This window comes from Balaenoptera musculus, chromosome 14 (genome assembly GCF_009873245.2).
Source record: "Balaenoptera musculus isolate JJ_BM4_2016_0621 chromosome 14, mBalMus1.pri.v3, whole genome shotgun sequence".
Taxonomy (NCBI): Eukaryota; Metazoa; Chordata; class Mammalia; order Artiodactyla; family Balaenopteridae; genus Balaenoptera; species Balaenoptera musculus.
Genome location: NC_045798.1, coordinates 73807363 through 73829655, shown reverse-complemented (window position 1 = coordinate 73829655; position 22293 = coordinate 73807363). Strand labels below are relative to the sequence as shown.

General features: G+C 41.0%; 1 protein-coding gene across 12 annotated transcripts in view; it reads right to left on the bottom strand.

The window, feature by feature from the left end:
- Window positions 1–22293, bottom strand: part of NEDD4L (NEDD4 like E3 ubiquitin protein ligase) — a 339936-nt gene that overhangs the window by 34358 nt on the left and 283285 nt on the right. For 8 of the 12 annotated variants that reach the window (XM_036874900.1, XM_036874902.1, XM_036874894.1 and 5 more), the window contains 5 exons: window positions 17316–17393; window positions 15823–15877; window positions 15666–15719; window positions 10295–10353; window positions 1247–1312 (listed from right to left, as the gene is read on the bottom strand). In XM_036874900.1, coding sequence (XP_036730795.1) covers window positions 1247–1312; window positions 10295–10353; window positions 15666–15719; window positions 15823–15877; window positions 17316–17393 — 312 coding nt within the window. The remainder of the gene's footprint in view (window positions 1–1246; window positions 1313–10294; window positions 10354–15665; window positions 15720–15822; window positions 15878–17315; window positions 17394–22293) is intronic. The other 4 variants (XM_036874901.1, XM_036874903.1, XM_036874892.1 and 1 more) reach the window with 1 other exon arrangement.

The following is a 22293-nucleotide window of genomic DNA, read 5'->3' as shown; positions in this document are numbered from 1 at the left end:
TTTCATGGCCAAGTTGTGGGAAAGCACCCCAAAGGCAACAGTTAATAAACGTGAAAATAAAAAAGCACTTGATTGAAGTTGTGAATAACCGCTTCCTGGAAAAACAGGTCCAGGGTCAGCTTTGCCATGATGATGGATCTACAGAGTCAGTTTCCAGGCAGAAGGTACCACGGTGCAAGTGCCACAAAGTGAGACAGCGTGATATCTACAGTCATCACATCACTGGAGGAAATGCAGGCGACTCACAAAGAAACACGGGAATTCCACAGGTTCAAATTTGAGTCATTTCAAAAGGAGTTACTCAGGAGCTCCTTGAGTCAGGATGTTAGAAGAGAGAACAGAACCCCTAAGAGGGAGCTCCCCGAGGCAGAGGCTGTGTTTCAAGCGTCTCTGCATCCCCAGTGCCTCATCCATAGCAGAGGCTGGGAAAATGAGGCATCAGCTGAGGGAGTGGAGCGGGGTGGGGGAGATGTGGAAGGATCACAGGCAAATGGGGGTGATCTGAGCTGCAGCTTTCCCCATGAGGAAGCCAAGAAACAGTGACCAGAACAAAAACACCCCCAAAATAGTGAAGGCACAAACTTAGGAGAAAATTGGTAAAATTTACACCAGAGAGGTGAAATCAAAGTAAAACAGAAGACATAGTGTTAAAGTATTTGGGGAGATATGTCAGTAGAAAATATAATATTGTATTTTAAAACACTGCCTGTAAAAAGCCTTATAGGGTTTCTCAGTTTTGTCAGAATCTTAACGGGTTTCCTGGTAAGAATTTTAATCTGAAAATTACACTTGGTCTTAATATGTCAAATATTATAAATTATATTTTTGTTGTACATATCATCATTAAAACTGTATTTCTGAATTTAAAGGGACTTGAACATTTTTCTAATTAGGATCTAGGTTTTATTAAATAGGATAACCATAATTGATTGCATAGGCTTCTCCACATTTTTTCACTAGTTCCTGAATTATTTTATACCTCATAAAAATCATTTCTATTTTTTAATGTATTACATAAGAAATTGCCTTCAGGTGATTTGATATGTAATACTAAGTTAATCTTCACTTACCATGTCTGTTAAAAAGAAAATTCAGATTGAAGATCCAGGTGGATCAAAGTGCAGTGAGAAAAGGAAGGTCATATTTTTAGTATACACATAACAATAAGAAACGAGTTGTTCTCAGTGAAGTAATTTTGGTAACTTACAAATGACTAAAACAGCATTTTTGGAAGACATGTACTCACAGGTTTCTTTAATTTCTTCCTAAAGTAGTCATATTTCTGCTTAAATTCTCTGGAGTAAGGAACAGCCTGGAAGACAAATGTATAAATATAGATAATATGAACAACATGCTTGAAATTTTATGTATACTAAGCCAACATTCAGAAAATTTCATGAATCATGAACCTTAAAATCGTCACTCTCCATATAACCATTGAAATTTACATAATGCCTGCATAGCACATGCGAATGTTCTAGAAATGATTAAGGTTTATCAGCACTGAATAGGGCTTTCACCCCTGAAAACAACAATATGGATATTCAAGAAATCATTTAGAGGTATTATACATAAACTAAATAGACTTTCCATGTGACTTCTGTCTGAATATGCATCAGGTTGCATTGTAATCTTTTTATAGGTTGTAGTTTAGGTAAGTTATTGGCTATCACACTTTAACACACAACTCCAAATGACCTACACTGTCATTCAGAAAAGACTAATTGTGCTTTAAAAATCTTTGGGAGACGAATAGCCAAAGCCATCTTGAGAAAGAAAAACGGAGCTGGAGGAATCAGGTTCCCTGACTTCAGACTATACTACAAAGCTACAGTAATCAAGACAGTATGGTACTGGCACAAAAACAGAAATATAGATCAATGGAATAGGATAGAAAGCCCAGAGATAAACCCACGCACATATGGTCACCTTATTTTTGATAAAGGACGCAAGAATATACAATGGAGAAAAGACAGCCTCTTCAATAAGTGGTGCTGGGAAAATTGGACAGCTACAAGTAAAAGAATGAAATTAGAACACTCCCTAACATCATACACAAAAATAAACTCAAAATGGATTAAAGACCTAAATGTAAGGCCAGACACTATAAAACTCTTAGAGGAAAACATAGGCAGAACCCTGTATGACATAAATCACAGCAAGATCCTTTTTGACCCACCTCCTAGAGAAATGGAAATAAAAACAAAAATAAACAAATGGGACCTAATGAAACTTAAAAGCTTTTGCACAGCAAAGGAAACCATAAACAAGACAAAAAGACAACCCTCAGAATGAGAGAAAATATTTGCAAATGAAGCAGCTGACAAAGGATTAATCTCCAAAATTTACAAGCAGCTCATGCAGCTCAATATCAAAAAACCAAACAACCCAATCCAAAAATCGGCAGAAGACCTAACTAGACATTTTCCAAAGAAGATATACAGATTGCCAACAAACACATGAAAGGATGCTCAACATCACTAATCATTAGAGAAACGCAAGTCAAAACTACAATGAGGTATCACCTCACACCAGTCAGAATGGCCATCATCAAAAAATCTACAAACAATAAATGTTGGAGAGGGTGTGGAGAAAAGGGAACCCTCTTGCACTGTTGGCAGGAATGTAAATTGATACAGCCACTATGGAGAACAGTATGGAGGTTCCTTAAAAAACGAAAAATAGAACTACCATACGACCCAGCAATCCCACTACTGGGCATATACCCTGAGAAAACCGTAATTCAGAAAGACACATGCACCCCAATGTTCATTGCAGCACTATTTACAATAGCCAGGACACGGAAGCAACCTAAGTGTCCATCGACAGATGAATGGATAAAGAAGATGTGGCACACATATTCAATGGAATATTACTCAGCCATAAAAAGAAATGAAATTGAGTTATTTATAGTGAGGTGGATAGACCTAGAGTTTGTCATACAGGGTGAAGTAAGTCAGAAAAAGAAAAAATACCGTATGCTAACACATATATATGGAATCTAAAAAAAAAAAAAAAAAAATGGTTCTGAAGAACCTAGGGGCAGGACAGGAATAAGGACGCAGACATAGAGAATGGACTTGAGGACACGGGGAGGGGGAGGGGGAAGGGTAAGCTGGGACGAAGTGAGAGAGTGGCATGGACATATATACACTACCAAATGTAAAACAGATAGCTAGTGGGAAGCAGCCACATAGCACAGGGAGATCAGCTCGGTGCTTTGTGACCACCTAGAGTGGTGGGATAGGGAGGGTGGGAGGCTCAAGAGGGAGGGGATATGGGGATATATGTATACATATAGCTGATTCACTTTGTTATACAGCAGAAACTAACACAACATTGTAAAGCAATTATGCTTCAATAAAGAGGTTAAAAAAAATCTTTGGGAGAAAAGTAACAAGCAGAAAGGCAAGCGAACTGATACACTCGTCAAGGAAAAAAAGTGGGTAAACAGCATGCTGGAAAAGTCCTCATTTTAGGAGTTGACTGTTTAGAGGTCGTGGGCAAGGATTTCTTTAAATCTGGAATGCTGTATCTATGGAGCAGAGTGATGATACCACAGGAGTGAGCTCAGTAACTGAGCTAACATTATTCATAAGTTCTGGAATCTCTTCAGGCAAAGTAATTACATTTTTATATAGTCATTTAAATATTCGGTACTTGCTATGATGTCAAGTAGCTTACAGTATCCGAGAGTCAGAGTCGTGACTTCAGGCGATGGAAGAGGCTTACAATTTTTTTTATGAAGCAGAAAGGATTGCTTTTGCACACATGCGGACGTAACTGTGACAGCCTCACACTCAGAACAACTAATTGCTTTTTAGCGCATAGTGTGAATTTGGGCAAGAATACTTCTGCTGATACCATTTTGTGCTACATTAATAAAATACACTGATCCTTTGCAAAGTGTCTCCAGACTCTAAACCTTACACCTTCACCATGCTTACTCCTGACCGGAAAGAGAAGAAATGAAGAACAAAAGCTTCCCCGCTTCATACTGTTTTAGACATGGTCACACAAATAATAACTAAGCCAAAACAAAAACAAGTTACTACTCTCATAGAAAACAATGATCATGTCAGTATTTTGCTTTGTAATTCAAGAGCAAAAGACAATATATTTAAGTATCTTAAGAACATTCTAAAGACAATTTATACTATCTATGGTCTGTTCTTAGTTTTTAATTTTTAAGCCAGTCTTCATTTGCCTCTTCACTGAACATTAGATTTGACTACATATCGTATTTATTTTGGGCAGTATTTAGTCTGACGAAATACTGTATGAATTCTGATTCCAGAAAAGGTAGACATTTTATCATTATCTGGTCAACCACCAACCTAAGGAAAAGGATACAATACAAAGGTCTGACATAAGCCAATAAAGGCATTATCATGCTTTTTGCTCTGTAGCTTTTTAGAAGCTATTGTGAGCAATGGACAATAAGAAATAAATGAATACATAGTGGTAAATGCTAGGTGGGACAATGATAGAGTTCCTCAGTGGTTGTTTTACATGAGATGGTCGGGGAAGGCAGCTCTGAGAAAGGGAAATCTGAGCAGAAACCAGAATGACAGGAGGGAACAAACCATGACAGGAACAGTGAGTTCTCAAAAAAGGAAAAGTATTTGATGTTCTTAGCTATGATTAACTGTGATAGAAGAAAATTAAGCTGAAAAAAAAAAAAAGATTTCCTTTTATTATCTCATGCCAGCTTCAGAAGACCTGACTTCCAGGGCAGACTCTACTGCCAGCTAGCTCTGTGGTATAACCTCTCCACTCCGGAATTCCTTCAGCGTTAAGCAGAAAGACTTGACTAGTCAAATTTTAAGGCTCTTCCCTTTCCAAAAATCTGTGATTCCAAGCAATTATTTTTTGTTTTTGTTTCCCTGCCTGAAAATGTTGAAAAAAGGCTTAAACATTCATCACTGTGTATGCAAGTTCAACTGTCTCAAATGACAAGTTTCCCAAGGAACATATTTCAAAGTGTTGCCCCCCCGCCCATGGTATCTCTGCCGTTGTCTGGCTTGTAACCTGGTAGGTGCTAACTAGATGTCGGTGGAAATCAGTGCTGAGATATTTCTGGTCTTTCTCCTTCTGGGGAACGATGCATGAAAGTTGAGAAATACCCCTCCTCCTCCAATACTCATCTTTTCTCTCTAGGGGTCGTTCTTATGATGGCCTAAGAAGAATAGGTTTTTATATTCTTCTCCTGAAAAGATTCCAACAACATACCAGGATAAAGACATCCATACGTTGCAGCCTCTGAAGAGAATTACATTTCTGCATTGGACAGGCCAAATTATTTATTCTCTCTTGAAAACCTGGCATCTTCTTTTCTTACATACAATATAATGTGTAAAATAAGCCTATTTAAAGAATTAACATATCTGTTGATTAAAGTTGCTCTCTATTAAATATGCTTTCTTTTTTGAACAAAGTGAAAACCTGACATTGTGTAAGTGGGGTCTAAAGGTTTTCATGCCATTATTGTCCGTCACGGACACCGGAGCTCCTTGCAGAGAAGGGCTCGGGCCTGACGTGGAGACGTCGGTAAAGCCAGCACATCTGGGGCTCTGGCCTGGATTCTGACATGTGCTCAAACTTTTGGCAATTAGCTTTCTGAGCTGCTGACAAATTGGGAATCCCAACTTCTTCCCTACCATCCTGAGAGGATTGCTGTGAGTTTCAAAGCAGTTGATTATAAAGTTCTTGAATAAGTACGAAGCGTTACACAAGCATGAGATAGTGTTCTTAAGAGTAGGAACTACAAATAGCACTTCATGTTTCTAATGCTTTTAATGGTGATGCTTGTCATACAGAGAGCATACTGACTCACAGTGATGCCACAGAAGGGTCCCCTCTCCCCTAATATGTAGGTATTTTTAAAACTTGGGGAAAGAGAGAGAAACTCTAGGCACCAGATACACAGAAAAACAAAATTAAAGAAGTGGGCTTTGGACCTAGACTTGGGGCTTGGGCTTTTAATCCTCACATGGGGACACAGAGCACGGCCTACAGTCTGTGTGACCAGGGGAGTCAGACAGAGTTCCCTGCTTAAGACCCACATCTGAACAGGGTTCAAGAAAATTCTACCCACAGGCCTGGGAGAGTTGCAAGGAAGCTTCCCTTCTATCCAGGACCGTAACCGGGAGAAAAACAAACAAAAAAACCCAGACCTCTAATAAATTCAGACTTCCAAGCCTACACCAAAGTGGGTATGAGGTCCATAGTTATAGTAACTAAGGGGGCATAAACCCAAGCTAAGAAGTTAACAGTAAATACAAGTCAGGATGTATAAAAGCCCCATAAAGAAAAAAAATGAAGATGAGCACACACACACTTAAAAACACAAAATTATAAACTGAACTAGGCAATCAACTACCACTGAGGAGAGTCTACAGACATAACAAGTGGGAGATTTAATGCCCCTAGAACCAGAGATAATAAAATAATCTAAAAGAGGCGATGGAACAAGTATTTTAAGAATGATTAAAAAGCTGTAAGTATGAATAGAAAAATAAATAAAAGGAAAGAACAGGACCAAATAACAATAACTCAAAAGACCAAGCAAATTGAAAAAGACCAAATAAAACTTTGAGCAATTAAATCTAGTCTCTGAAATAATAGACACAATGAACTGATAGAGTAGATTATAAAAAGCTTGAAAGATAATTAACTGGAAGAGCTGAGCCCACAATACAGCAATGAGAAAGAAGATCGGAAAGCTAAAAGATAAGGAAGACAGAATGTAATACTGAATCAAATACCCAATAGGAATTACTGATGCAGATAATAAAAATGGGAAAGGTACAATATATGAAGAAATAACTGCAGGGAATTTTCCTTAATAAAGGAGAGACACCATCCCCATATGGAAGAGTCACAATGAATCCAGAGCAGAATAAATAAAAAGAAATCCACACTTAGATTCGTGATAGTAAAATTGTAGAAAATCAAAGGCATGGAGAAAAATTCAAAATCACCGGAGAAGAGAGATTTACTCACCAAAAACATGACAATTAGAGTGACAACGAACTTCTCATCATCAGTTATGGAGGCCGGAAGAGACAAAAAAAAATCTCCAAAGTACTGAAGGAAAGTAATTGTTGACTAAGGATTCTATAATCAGCTAAACTATCATTTAACAGAGAGGTAGGTAAGCCCCCCCGTCTCTCAGACCCTCACTGAAATTGCCGCCAGAGCAGAGGTTCTCAAACTTGAGTGGGCATCAGAATCCCTGGGAGGGTATGTTAAAACACAGACTGCAGGGCCCACAACCAAAGTTGCTGATTTTCAGTAGGTCTGGGTTGGGAGCCCAAAATTTACATTTCTAATAAGTTTCTGAATGATGCTGTTGATCTATAGGCCACACTTTGAGAACCATGAACTAGACATTAAACTTTATTAAGGAGAAAACATAACCTGGAAAAAAGTAGATGCAAGAACCAATGGTGGGGACGTGGAAGCAACCGAAGTGTCCATCGACAGATGAATGGATAAAGAAGATGTGGCACATATATACAATGGAATATTACTCAGCCATAAAAAGAAACTAAATTGAGTTATTTGTAGTGAGGTGGATGGACCTAGAGACTGTCATACAGAGTGAAGTAAGTCAGAAAGAAAAACGAATACCGTATGCTAACACATATATGTGGAGTCTAAAATAAAAAATTGGTTCTGAAGAACCTAGGGGAAGGACAGGAATAAAGATGCAGACGTACAGAATGGACTTGAGGACATGGGGAGGGGGAAGGGTAAGCTGGGAAGAAGTGAGACAGTGGCATGGACATATATACACTACCAAATGTAAAATAGATAGCTAGTGGGAAGCAGCTGCATAGCACAGGGAGATCAGCTCGGTGCTTTGTGACCACCTAGAGGGGTGGGATAGGGAGGGTGGGAGGGAGACACAAGAGGGAGGAGATTTGGGGATATATGTATATGTACAGCTGATTCACTCTGTTATACAGCAGAAACTAACACACCATTGTAAAGCAATTATACTCCAATAAAGATGTTAGAAAAAAAAGAACAATGGTGGGCAAAGAAATTTGTTTACATATAAGTAAATTAAACAAGCATTGACTGTTGAAAAAAGAGAAAATATTAATGATTATTTGGCAAGTTTAAAGACAAGGTAGTTTTAAAATTCCACTGAACAATGGAAAGTAGGAGTGGGAAGAACAGCACTAAAGTTCCCCAAAGTCGTATATTATCCAGGAAAAGAGTAGAGAGTGATTAATTTTGACAAAGGTCAAGTATACTGGTTAAAAATTTTAATGTGAGCACCAAAAGAACAGAAATAGAAAATACAACGTCCAAGCAAGTCTGGCAAATGAAAGAAAATAAAGAGTACTCTATCAGTCCAATAGAAAGCCAAGAAAAAAGGAAAAACAGAGCTAGTTAAAGGACAGAAAAGATATACTAGGCAAGTACTAGTGAAGAGAAAGTGAACATAATGACTGACACAGCCACAGTCACCGTGGGAGACTCTGACACAGCTGACTCAGTTAGATATAGAAAAGCCAGGAAAAAAGTTGTCATGGAAATGGAAAATTTGAACACCATAGGCCTGATCTAACAGACATATATAAAGAACTCTATACCCAGCAAAGACAGAATACACATTCTTTTCAAATACAAAAAGAACATTAACAAAAAATGGCCAAGCCTCCAAAGAAGTTTCAAATATCTGATAATATTCCATAGACAATATTATATGACCACAATGCAATAAAATCAGAAATCAGTAAGAAACAGGTAAAAACCCTCTCATACTCTCAGAAACTAAAAAGCATATTCTAAATAATTTGTAAGTTAAGGACAGAAAGAAATCATTATGGAAATTACCAAAAATTTAGAACTGAATTAAAACGAAGACCAAATATCTACACTAAGGTAATAATTACCTAAATACACATGCTCTTATTGAAAGAAATACTACCAATAATAAAAAAAAAGAGTAAACAAGGCTCTTTTGTTAGTAGAAAACAAAGAAAGAGCTTTCTTCAGGGCAAATCTACCTGGATTTATGATGCTAAATAATTTTCAATAGTAATTAATAAGAACTAACAGTGTTGCATGAAGACAGATGATCAATAAGCAATAGAAATATTTGAAAAGGCTTCATTATTATGTCAAAAGTCTTCTGTTGCTTGAAAACAGCATCGTTTCTTGAATTTACCTTGTTTCTCATGATGGAGAAGAGAAAATACTACTCTAACTTATTGTGACTGTGGATGTAACAAAAGGAGCCGTGGTAGTGAGGCAGGTGTTTGTTAAGCTACATGCAGAGGAGGGGACGCCTGTTTTGACCCATGTGGCATTGGGCACTTTGCATCAACCGGTAAGCAGAGCAGCTGAACAAATCCAAATCCAACAAGTAACTAAAGGGATGCCAGGTATCAAGGTGTGTTTGCACTGTATTATCTTTCAAGTTTTCAAATGGACCTATAATTCAAAATGTAATTTGAACCAAATCAGATTAAAGCCACAAAATTAGTATTTTAAATATACCTATTGGTGTCTTAGTTCAGCACTCGATATAACAAACTTCCCTTCCTTTAGCTCCTCCAGTTATTAAAAGATTCCCCAATTTGCAATCTTCTGCTCATCCCAGTACAGTTCCTGCAATTCCAGAGTCTCTCCTTGCACTCATGTAACCACTGACAAGAGATTCTGGAGTATTCCACAGACTTCTTTCAGGTGTTTGATACCAGGTGCCTGCTGACCAGTGCCAGGCTGTCAACTTTTCCTTATGACACACATAAGGGGACTATGAGAAAGTTAGTGGGTCAGCAGAGATAAGATTCTTAACTGCCAGCTCCGGAGTGCAGCTACCACCTCACCCAGACCTTTGCAGATTTTTAGGGCCAGAAGAGATTCAGGAACCAATTTAAATTTGTTAGCATGCATATACTACCCCTGGCCTCAAGAAATGTTAAAACTCTACAAATACAGGACCAAGTTTTGCTTCATATAAAAAGGAAGAGAGGACATTTTGATTGTTATACTTTTAATCTACCCTTTTATAAAAGAAAAAAGAGAATGTTTAGTTTTGTTACCACTAGCAAACCATTTTCTTTTCCTTTATATTGAAAGCCCTGTGAAAAGGCAAATGTAGCTGTACCTCACCCAGAAATTCCGGGAAGGAGGAGACGGGAGTAATGTTAAATTTCTCAAGGACACCAGCCAGGCCCTTGGCATCAAGGTAAGCAGGAATATACAAGAAATGTGTGTTTAGATGAAACCAAAATATTATACTGAAGAGTCAGAACTTGAGAATACTGACCGGACCAGTAATAGCTGGATTCTGCAGTCTTGGGTCTTCCCACTGAGTAATTTTGCTATCTGGAAATATTAAAAAAAAAAAATGGCTTATTAGTTCAAATCTATTTCATGTCAAAAATGTTTTAGAAAGAATTATTTCTGGATTTTCCAAAAGTTCCCCCAGTTCCCCATCCTGACTCCCAAGGATAAATAACTTAGTATTTCAGGGTTAGAAGAGAACTATACTCTGTAAGGCAATCTGCACCGCAGCCCCCCATACTGTTTAGTTAAAAACAATCAAAAATGCACAACTAAAGTAAAACCATCTATTCACACTGTTTTGGGCAAGCAATCTGCTGAAATTTCAATTATAAACCCCTGTACCTTCAAGGATTTATAACTTGAGGTTGATTTTCATTTAATTAAAAAAAAGCATAAAAGATTTTAGTTCCCCAAAAGTTAACACACACACATGATTTTTTTCTCATTTCAAATACTCTTCCCTTTGCTTATGGTGTTGCAAACGGCTTTCAATTAAAAATCCTAAGTTGAACACATGAATAATCCATTACATGTGTCACTCATATGCACACAAAAATCAAAACAGCTAAGGCAGTCCAAAAAATGAGAATTAGATACAGCAGAGGAGGATTCCAGAGAAAAGGTTCCCTTTTGGTCAAGCTGGTGAGAAGTGGTTCTTTCTTCCAAATGAGTCAATATCAATAAGATTAGTAAATGGCACCAATACCATTGCTTCAATGGTGTAGGTGGAAACACACATTAGCTACCTGGATCACTTGGGATTTGTGACTGTGCCTTAATTAAAAAGACTTTATGCTACTGTGTGTGTATATGGGGGGGGGGCAGGAATGGACTCACATGAAAGATATGGGGAGGGTAGACGGGGAAGAATAGGTTCTCTCTGGAGTGTTAGGAAATCTAAGTTGGTTTGTAAAAAAGGAAATTATTTGTTTGAGAAGAACAGTCTGTTTTTTTCTGGTATACTTAGTAAGTGGACTGATAAGAATAACTAATAAATTTGGTTTTAATGACTATCCCAGGAATTTTTCGAAGTCTGGTATGATAATTATTTTAACAAAAGCAGTGGTAAAGTTTTAAAATTAAGCTACCAAAGCACATGACGATTCTAGATTCACGCTGGCAGAAAAGCTACAAGAAACGTTTCAACTGTTTCAGAGAACGCTGATGGAAGCAAAAGGTATTTTCCGGTCCCTTACTTTGAAGACAGAAGTTTTTGGAAATTAAGAGCTGTTGCTGCAATGGAAAACAGGAGAAAAGTAAATAAAAGAAAAAGAATATAGCTGAGTAAAAACTGCCTTGGACTATATACATAGACTGGGTACCACCGTCAAACCAGAAAATAAATTACCTACTACCTACAAATGGTGACTCCCACATCTGTCCAGACCAGAACCTCGAGCTCCATCCTTGACACCTGCACCTGGATTTCCCCTGGGAAATACCTCAAGCCCTACTCTGCCAGAATTTGACCCATAATCTTCCACCACCAAAACGGTTCATACAACCCTGTCTTCCTCACTAACAGCACCACCATCCGCCCACTGTTCAAATCCGGCACCTGCCATACCCTCCATCCTCGCTCACCTTTCACTCCGGGGGTCACCACCCGTCCCCACCTCTCTGAAAAGGCTTCTTTCCCGAGCGCTCACCTTCTCCCTGGACTACTCTCTAGGTCTCCCTGGCCTCAGTCTCACTCACCCCCGGGCCGAGGACCTGTCCGAGCCGCACAGCGGGAGGTGAGCGGCGGGCCAGCGAGCCAAGCCTCATCTGCGGCTCCCCGTCGCTCGCGTCACCCCCGAACCACCCCCCCCCCCAACCCCAGTCCGTGGGAAAACTGTCTTCCGTGAGACAGGACCCTGGTGCCAAAAAGGCCGGGGACGGCTGCTCCAGAGCACAAATCTGACTGCGGCAGAGTCCCTTCTGCACCATCCCTTAGGCGCGCCCGCCTGGCTGCGGAAGGGACCCGAGTCCCCGCACCAGCAGACTCCCTTTGACTTAACGCGGGTGTCACGCCAGCCTCATCTGCACACCGGCCGTCTGCAACCCCACTGCGCTCCTTGGGACATGGTGTCACCTGCACAGCTTCACACACCTGCGCACGCTTTCTCCCTCCTAGAACTGCTCTTCGCTGGGTGTCCCTGGCTAAACCTCACTCATTATTTGGGATCCACCTGAAAAGTCACCCGTTCTACGAGGCTCTTTTGCAGCCTTCTTCCACTGCTGGAGCCCACTCAGCAAGTACTTCTACATAACAACTGGTTCATTCCCCTAAGACAACACTTAAACACCTCCTGGCACTCCCTTCTAGAACCTAAGCCCCTTGAAGACCAGGACTGTGTGCTGTTCATCTCCGCAGCCCCCTCTCCACCACTTAACACATTTCCCAGCATGCAGCAGGAGCCTGACTTTTTAAATGACCAAATGACGCTGATGGCGAAAACAGATTCTTTTTAAAACAGTCTAGGCTTTCAGAACCACATATGGTTCTTGTATGATTCCAATAATGATCAATTTTGCACTTAAGAATTATCAACATATGACTGTCACTGGCCAGTTACCCATTTTGTCCTAAAACTTTTGAATCTAAACTTGCTTTTTGTCTTTGAGACATAATGTTTCAAATAAAGGGGCGAGAATGAAGTAGAAGAATAAAAAACTCAGTCCATTTAGCTACTATTAACAGGTTTGGTAAGACTGCTGGCAGGAAAGATTAAAACAGGATCTTACAGCATCCCTGGAATTTTATTTTCTAGCTTTGTATATGAACTGCCTGTGGCCAAGTACTCAGCGGCTGGGCATACCGGGTCTTTAAGAAGAACTACGCTATTCCTGAGAGACGTAGGGATTCAGTTCAAGACCTAAAAAACCTAATGAATTAGGAGACAAGCGCACTGCTGCCTTTCACATTCAGCGTGCAGTCGCGTGCGCCAGCGACGTGAAGACGGTTGACTCTGAGCAGCTTACAAGATGACTGCTCTCACAGCCAAATGGTGTAGTAGGGACGGCCTGGCTTCTGTCCTGCAGGCAGCAGGAGAGCAAAACGAGATGCTGAATTTTGCTAGAAATAAGATTCGGGAAAAATGTTTAGAAGCAGAGACTCGTTCGGAAGGTAAGGAAATTCCAGGTAATGAAACCCGTTTTGGAGTGGGTTTGAGTACCTGATACAGCGTCTTAAAAAAGACAGATATGCTTCATTTTTCACAGACTGGAATTTGTTTAAGAAAAAAGGCATATGAATTGAACTCTGTTTCATTGATATGTACACCGCTCTACTGCTTTCCATTGAATAAACCTTGACGGATTAGGGAGACATGGCAGAAATGTTACATCGTCAGCTAATGAGGCTCTCTTAAACAGACCTTTTTCTTACACAGTCTTTGGTCATCTAATTTACACTGTATTTGGTTAAGAGAACTTTTCAGTATAGTTGAGCAAGGGCACATTTTAATCTCCACGTACAGGATCACAAATCTCACACTGGCATAGCTCAGATCAACAAGGCTGTGTGTGTGGTCTATATCCTATCGTTTGACTCCCAGGAGTGAAGAGGGGGAGCCTCCCAAGTGCTGTGTGGTCTGGAAAGAAGAATGGGGGATGTCTGAGGGGAGCTTGGAGGGACTGATTAGGAATAAAGGAACCACCCAGGCATTTAGCAAGGAACCAGCCTTTCCCACCTCCTGGAAAACAGAGGCTGGGCAGGCCTGAGGCTGGAGGCACGGGTGCTGCTGCCTCTCAAGGCAGGTTCTCTCCACTTTCCACCCAAGGGCGTCCACTTCCTAACACAACACCAGCACCACTGGCCCTCCGTGAATGGGCTCCGAGTCACCATTTAACAAGCGTTTACCGCATATTACACTGGGTCTATGCACGCCTCCAGAAAAACTGTCCATGATATCTCTAATTTCTAATGTACACTAGGATGGCCCTTTGCAATCGTGTTTTTCTTGTTTCTGGGTCCTTATAGTACATCAAGAACATTTCATAAAGTTCTTTTCCGGTTGACCTGACATCAGACCACCAGCCGGAACATGGCCACAATGTTGTGTGAAGTACTCTCCGTGTGGCGGACCAAGGCCGCGTTACCGGTTAAGACCTTGCTTTAATAAAATGCTCATTATTACTCGTACCTCTCTTTGAAAACGGAAATTGTAATGCATGAAAAAACTGAAAGGGAAACTATCTTTTGTTTTTAGTGGGAAAAAGGCAGTGTGACTCCTCTTCTATTTTAGCAAATTCTGCTGAGAAAGAGCATTATAACTAGCACAGGAAGGAAGTAAGTGGAGGTTCCCGCATATGTTAAAGCATTTATGGCAGCAATTTTATGCTCACTGTAAAATCCTGGAACGTAGGCAAGAATCAGCATTTTTACCGATCGAAGACAAAAACTAGGCCTAAGTACTGCGAACTATCTAATTTTAACCAAGGGTAACCCACACCCCTAAATACACCCAGGACTTCTACTTTTGGTTTAATTCTGAATTGTTGGGCTTCTTGCTTACTTCGATTTCTAAAAACCCCTCAATCTCCCGTGCCTGAAAGCGAAGGTCTCTCTACCATGCACTGGTCGCTTAGGAGCCCAGGAAGAGGCCCTGAAACGAAAGACAGAGACAGGCCCCACCCACACGAGGACCCCTCGAGGCCGTGCTTCCCGGTCAGCTCAGCAACGTGCTTAACTAACCAATGCAATCAGTTAAGAAAATGTGAGGCTGGGAAATCTGGTGTAGACTTAATGCTCATGTTTATGAACCAAATGAAAACAAAGATAAACAGCACCAGATCACACGCGTATGTGAACTTCAAATCTACTTGAAGACTTTTTTTCAATATACATTTTCAGAAGTTTTAAGGGATATACCAATATGATCCCATGGAGAAAATGTCACTTCAACAAAGGGGAAAACAAAAAAAAAACAACACTGGCTAAAAGCAAACCTTTATTAGTTTAACTTTTAGTTGGCATGAGAAACCACACATTTATTCATAGGAGCTGGAGCAAATGTCTGCAGCAAATATAATTTCAAGAAAAGAACTGCACATGTATTAGTGTGTTGGGTGCAGGGAAACATGCTGTGAATAGAAAATAAGTCAGAATGGGCATCTTGCCCTGAGACCTCTGAAGGCAGCTTTTAAAAAACATAGCGGCTGCTTCAAGCACTGCTCATACACAGATTTCTGACATAATCATCACTTCTAATCTTATTTTCTATTACCAGAGTGTATTTATTAAAAGCGCAAAAGGCAAGGGGTCATCAATCAAAAAAATTTTTTTTAATTACAAAAAACAGTTAATAGGTCACAAGATCAAACTGGAATGGGCTACTTTAAAGCAAACTTGGGTGAATGCACAGTACCGTACGAGGGCACTGAGTCTCTGGTATCATCCTCGCCACATAACACCTGGCTGCCTAGACAAATGGTAAAATGACACAGCTTTCACTGTCATATCTGAATTACCCTCATCCCCCCTTCACCTGCACCACCTATGCGTCCGTAACAGCACCTACTTACTATGATCAATGTAAAACGTTCGGCCATCCAAGTGAATTCTTTCTTCCCAACCAGGCTGGTATCAGGGGAAGAGAGGAAGAGAAGACAAACATTAGCCAGCAGTTCCAAAATCAAAGGCAAAAGTTAAAGACTCTAGGACACCTTCTTACTCTTCTCCCCTGGGGTACATTTTTACATAAAGAATAAACTAAATAGAAACATTTCAAATGAACTCACTCAAATGACAACACCCAGCAACACACTTTAGCACATGTTCTACAGTCTCAGATGCACTCACTGTATGATGAACAAGAAAAACAGGGGTTATTATTTCAAAAGCTTCAAAGGGAAACTCCAGCACACTGTGAAACAGTTGAGCCTGGGGCTGAATAGCTCATTTAATTAAATGAGTATTTATTGAGTACTAAAGGGAGGATGAAGGGTGATATAAAATGTGAGAGACTGACGCTTTACTCATGTCATCGGGTGGTTGAACAATCGAATACTGGAATTCTCTGCTGTGAACTCTCACTACTCAGGAACCAGATTTGGATACTTTTTCCAAGATCAGGCTGGTATGCTTTCATGATCTGAACTGTGCCTACTTGTTATCTGAAAGTCAAGAATCCAACAGATCTAGACAACCTGCAATCTTTCACTTTCTAAACTCTCTCTTCAGTCTCTCCCCAGGCTCTTTCCATCTAAACCCTGGAACCAAACATTTGTAGAGTGTGGGATATTTGTATCACCTGATGAATAAAGACTGCACCCTAATCTTTCTAGCTTCAAATTTTGCTGTAATATACCATACACCAGGCAACAGATAGGTTCTTGGAAAACCACCACCAAAAAAATTCCCGGCACCCTTCCATTTTTAAAATAGTCTTAGAGTCTCCCCACCTTTCTAGGCCGTAAGGGTTTTTAAAAAACTGGGGGTGGGTCAACACGAAAGCATGGTGAAGGTTTCATTCAAAATCTAACTTGGAGTAAATAGCTTGACTCTCACTCAGGCCCCAAAAGAGAACAAACTAATAAAAAATTAGATTTATGAACAGTCACTGACAAGGGAGAAAAACTTAAAACATCTGCTGGATAAATGACTTATAGAAACCTTCCGTGATTACGTACGCCTTTTTCTCCCACTTTTTAAAAAATTTTTTGTTCCTATGACTAAATCAGCAATATGGACGGAAATTAGTTGGTTGCTAAGTTACAGAATAAATGTGTGCTGCTTAAACTGTCACCTGTAGAGGATGCCTCGTCCATCACCCTAGTTGCAAGGTCTACCTTTCACTAGCTGTCAGCCATTAAGAAACCTCTTTCAGAAGAGCTGGGTGGGGTGTGAGCTGTGTGAGCTGTGAGTTCAGTCGTACACCCGATTCCATTAAGAAATGACAGACCAAGGGGACTCAAAACGTCCGGAGAAAGAGAAGGTCACAGGGCTCCCCTATCAACATTGGGCCCATGAATGAGTAACATTTTCAGACTGGTCCGTGTGTCTCCAGTGTACTCACAGGAAGAGGGCCAAGGTCATTGGGGTTTAAAGATGCCTTTGACCGCATATGCACTGGAAATTTCAGGCGTGGGTCTTCCTGCAAGAAAAATGTAAGAGACAGATGTTAGGAGCGATATCTGTGAGTGGTACTGGTCCTCCCCTTCTGGAGGTGTGTGTTCCACAGCAAGCAGGTTGCCTGTGTGGGGGGCTGCTGCAGGGGGGAGGGGAGGACCCCACCTCCGTATAGGAGGCCTGGCTGACCATCTCTCCAAAAAGATTCTACTCTTCCTCCTTGAACTTGATGAAAGGAGGAGAGTAAGAATGTTTAAGTCAAAGGTTAACCATTTCCCCCAGACCCTGAGCAGGTGAAGAGGAAGAGGGTTCCAGCAGTGATGTTACCATGGAGACCAGAGTAGAGGATGCCAGTGAAGATGAGGAGGTCCTACTCCACAGAGAGGGGGTGGGGACACTGGTTGGTACAGCTCCCTGTGGACCCGGAGCTCCGGGGTGAGGGCAGCTAGCCTGTTAGAAACACCCATTCCGTCAGTACTGAGTCTGCTCTTGCTTCCTTCCACCCTCTCTTGAGCTAAAGCCGAAGATCTGAATCTGGTTTGACTGTCCAGGCATGTCCTGCCCCAGAGTTAGTCGGCAACATCACAGAGTCGCATCCCTATGAGAGAACTTTACTGGGATTCTTGATCAAGTTCCACAAATTAAATCTGAAAAGTTTACAAAATATTTTTCTTAAGGGATATGCTTCATAAGATACCACACAGAACCAATGACAGAAAAATACATACTCTGACATCTTGGGTCATGCTTTATAACTTACAAAGAACAGTCAGGTGTATGATCTTGCAACCACCCTGTTAGGGGGTTGGGCACGTAATCTCTGCTCCTTTAGATGAGGAAACGGAGTCTCACAGAGAACGAGAACTTGCCCACAGGTTCTGGTTTAGAGTCTGGCAGCTGTCCTTCACTTATACAGACCCAATTAAAATGAAGTGTAACTTAGAGAATCCCTATTTGAAACTCAAAAGATTAGAAAACAAAATGATAAAACTCAGAATAACACATTATTAACCAAATAAGCCTAAGATAATAAAAAACAAAACAAAAAAACCCCTAAAACCTTACAAAAAAACCCCTTTATTTCATTAATGTTAAAGCCTTTGTTGCTGTCAAACTACTAAAAGGTTTTCTGCCTCAGCATTTTCCCAAGTCAGCAAGAAAATGAAACGGTATAAAACTGGGAAAATAATAAAACCCACTTTTGTTTGGAGATATGAAATTACATATGATTATATACCAAGACTGTTTTAAACATCTCCTAGATTACAGAGAGTGACGGCTAATGGGTATGGGGTTTTCTTTGGGGGCGATGCAAACGGCCTGAAACTGATTATGGTGATGGTTGCACACATGTGTGATGGTCTAAAAATCATTCAGTTGTATTATTTTAAATGGGCGAACTGTATGGTATGTGCATTATACCTGGATAAAGCTTTAAAATTATTTTCCCCAAGTTAACAGTCTAAACCATTAGTATCAAGGGATAGTAACAAAGTGATAGATTTTTGGAGCTGGCAAGAACGACAACAAGAATCACACGTGTACAAATCAACCTTTGCTCCTTAGAGGCATAAAATAGTCCAGTATTCTGTAGTATACTGGAACACCTACAGTGTAAACAGATACGCTAGGTAGATTTAGGATTTAGAAGGTCTAAAAAGCTGATAATCTGGTAAACATCTGTGACCGCTTGGCCATGGACTGAGGAAAACCTTAGAGCCCCGAACCCCACTAAAGCTACCCAAGGCCAGCTCTAGGGCTGGCCCAGGCAATGCCGCCACCGCAGGGGAAGCTTGGGCAGACCACAGCCACTGCTCGCACTGGAAAGAGAGAAAGGCTGAGGCTGCTATTCCATGCATGAGGACAGGGGCTTCTGCATGCTACGTGCGAGGCCAGCCATGCCTTGGAATCACACACACAGGCTACTGTGAAAGACAATCGACCCTTTTGGTAAAGAGCTGGCGATTGAAAGAAAAAAAAAAAAAAAAAAAGCTGAAATTAAAGAAAAGTGACAGGGGGTAGGAGAAGGAACATGAAGCGTAAAGTAAATTCAATTTCACAGGTCTGCTAAAATGGCCTTGCACGGAAACCCGGAATTCATAGAATGTGAGGGCTGGAGGCCCCTAGGGGTCACGTGATTTTTTTATACCAACAAAAATCAAAATAATGGCAGCAGCTGTCACCCATCAAGCTCTGCAGGCTAAGCCTGGGGGGCAGTACGGAACCCACCCTCCCACGGAATCCCCTGAATGACAGAGGGGCAGCTAGACGAGCGGGAGAAGGGCAGCCAAGGCCCCACAGGACTTGGGACAACTTCAGGAATGACAGTCAGCTGGAATCCTAATGAGGTCTCAAACGATACAAATATGAATGAATAAAATACACAACACACTGGGCTGTTTCTCCCTTTCCTCAGCATAGTAGGGGCACTCCTTCGTAATTGTATCAGTATTTCACAACTGCTTCCCTCAATTACAGCTGAAAGCGTTTTTAAACAGAAGGCAAAGATCAACATCTTATTTAATTAAAAAAAAAGGTTTTGGGGACATCCCTGGTGGTCCTGTGGTTAAGACTCTGCGCTTCCAATGCAGGGGGCGTGGGTTCGATCCCTGGTCAGGGAACTAATATCCCACATGCCACTCGGCCCAAAAAAAAAAAAAGTTTCTTCGTGGAATCATTTAAAAATATATAAAATATGGGCATGCTGGCTAGTTGAAAAGACAACTGTGCTTTTTCGATCCTGGAAGGGAACAACCACCAGGGCTAGACTACAGTGAGTTTTATTAATTTGGACCTGGGTAGAAAACAAACCTGAAACTTAATTATTAAGGTATAACCTTTGTTGCTACAAAAATAAGCCAAGGCTTTGTCCTGTAAAAGACATAAATATACTCTTACACGCACGCTTTGAGCTGCTTCTTCAGCAGAAGGAATGCGTGAGCCGAAGCCCTCCTGTAATCTCTCCTCAGCTCCCCGGCAGTCTCTACCATGCAGCTACAGCCCCCCAGATCCAGGTGGGGACAAAGTGATGCTTATTTGCTGTTGCAGACTTTATTCCTGATAGATGGCTGGCACACGGCCTCCAATATTCGTGTGTGCGAGAGGCTGTGTTTTATAAATAGACTTCAAAGGGAATTTTCCTCTATCAATGTATACGAGGGAAATGCTGGCCTGAAACTTTTCCTGCTTCTGGTTAGTGCAGGAACCAAGAGGACACAGGGTGCTGGGGGAAGAAGTACAATTTTCATTATTCTCAACCTGTCTGACCAATTTTTTTTTTTTTTTCCTTTTCCTATGATAATGCTCAAATCTAAGAATAGCTGTTCTCTCTTATCTGTGCTCTCTTTAAAAAACAAACAAAGCAAACCCCAAACAAACTCAACACAGGTTTTAAGCCGAAAATTATCTTTACAGTTCTCTCCATCCTTCCACCTTTTGTCAAGACAAACAAGCAATTCAGAGCCTGCGTTCCACAGAGAGAATTTTGTATGGGCCTTTGTTTAGCAGGGATAACGCGGCTGTGTCAGCACATCCAGAGTTTAGAGGAGAAGCGTGGCGGTTTGTGGAATTCCCAGTTGTTCCCTACAGGATTTTCAATGACAGCAGCAGCAACAAAATGTTGTTTTAACCAATTAAAATTTTAAATCAGTAAATCAGTGAGTCACAAGTATCTGGTGGAAAGGGGCAATTGAAAATTCAAACTGGGTTTCATTCAGCACCCATGTAGGCAATAAATAAAGCTGGTGCTATTTTAAATAAAATCTGCCCAGCTGCAATTACACTGCAGTTGTGGTGTGAAAGGCTGTGAAAAGGTTAGGGGATTTGATTACTAAGCTAGTTCAGATTACTAAAATCATAGCTTATGTTGGCAAGCCACAGTGGCTCCATACGCTAATCCATCTACTTTTACAATATTTACCCCCTATTTCTGGAGCTCCCATTTCTGGCTGAGGAACTGAAATCCCAGCTGTGCTGCAGTAAGTAGAAATGGGTACACTAGCAGGACTGCCACAGGTTCTATGTCCATGAGGGAAAAAAGATTTTCAAACCGATCTCTCTCACTCTATTTCCCAAGGAGCGACCTATCTTTTACTCTCATCTTGCCACAGACCTGTAATCTTATCTTCAAAGCTACATGTTATCATATATGCCTTAGCAGTAGTGACGCGTTTACCCAATGAATGTTACCAGATCTGAATGATAAATTCTCTTGGCAGGTTACTCCTTTACTTCAAAATTGGCGTGGTTCTCACTACGGGGTGTTGGGAAATGCGTGGGAGCTTTTTGGGTTGTCACTAGGATAGGGGTCGGGGGGGGGTGGGGAACAGTGGCTATTAGGATGCAGTGGCAGAAGCCAAGGATGTTAAATGTCTTGCAAATAACAGGCACAGTCCTGCCCCAAATGCTAGGATTGTCCTCGTGAAGACACACTGTACCACGATCCATGAGGTCTGAGAGAGTCTGCTGGGCCACCTAACCCAATTCTCAAGGGACTGAATTACCATCACACCACGGGCGAAGTGTAAGTGACAGTTCAGACCATTTGGGTCCAGGTCTCTTCCTTAACACGATACTGCTGTTCTTTCAACTGGGTATACTTGGTGTCTACACTAGAAATGGGAATTTAAAGCATGTGTTCACTCTTGGTCCAAGACCACAGAGCTAGGGCCAGTGACGATCACCAAGACTCAACCAGCTTTCACGCACCATCAGTTCTGAGCAAGTAGCCCAGAGGACAGAAAGACTTGAGTTACACTCGGTACCCAGACAATCAGATGGGGATATAAGGGAGAGGAAGGAAAACAAACCTTCGGTAGCATCAGAAATAGAAACATGAGGACGCATTTCAGGTTAATCATCGGTCTAGAGATCATTCAGTAGAAAAATACCACTGACTTTTAAAAGAACTCTATGCTACATTAAAT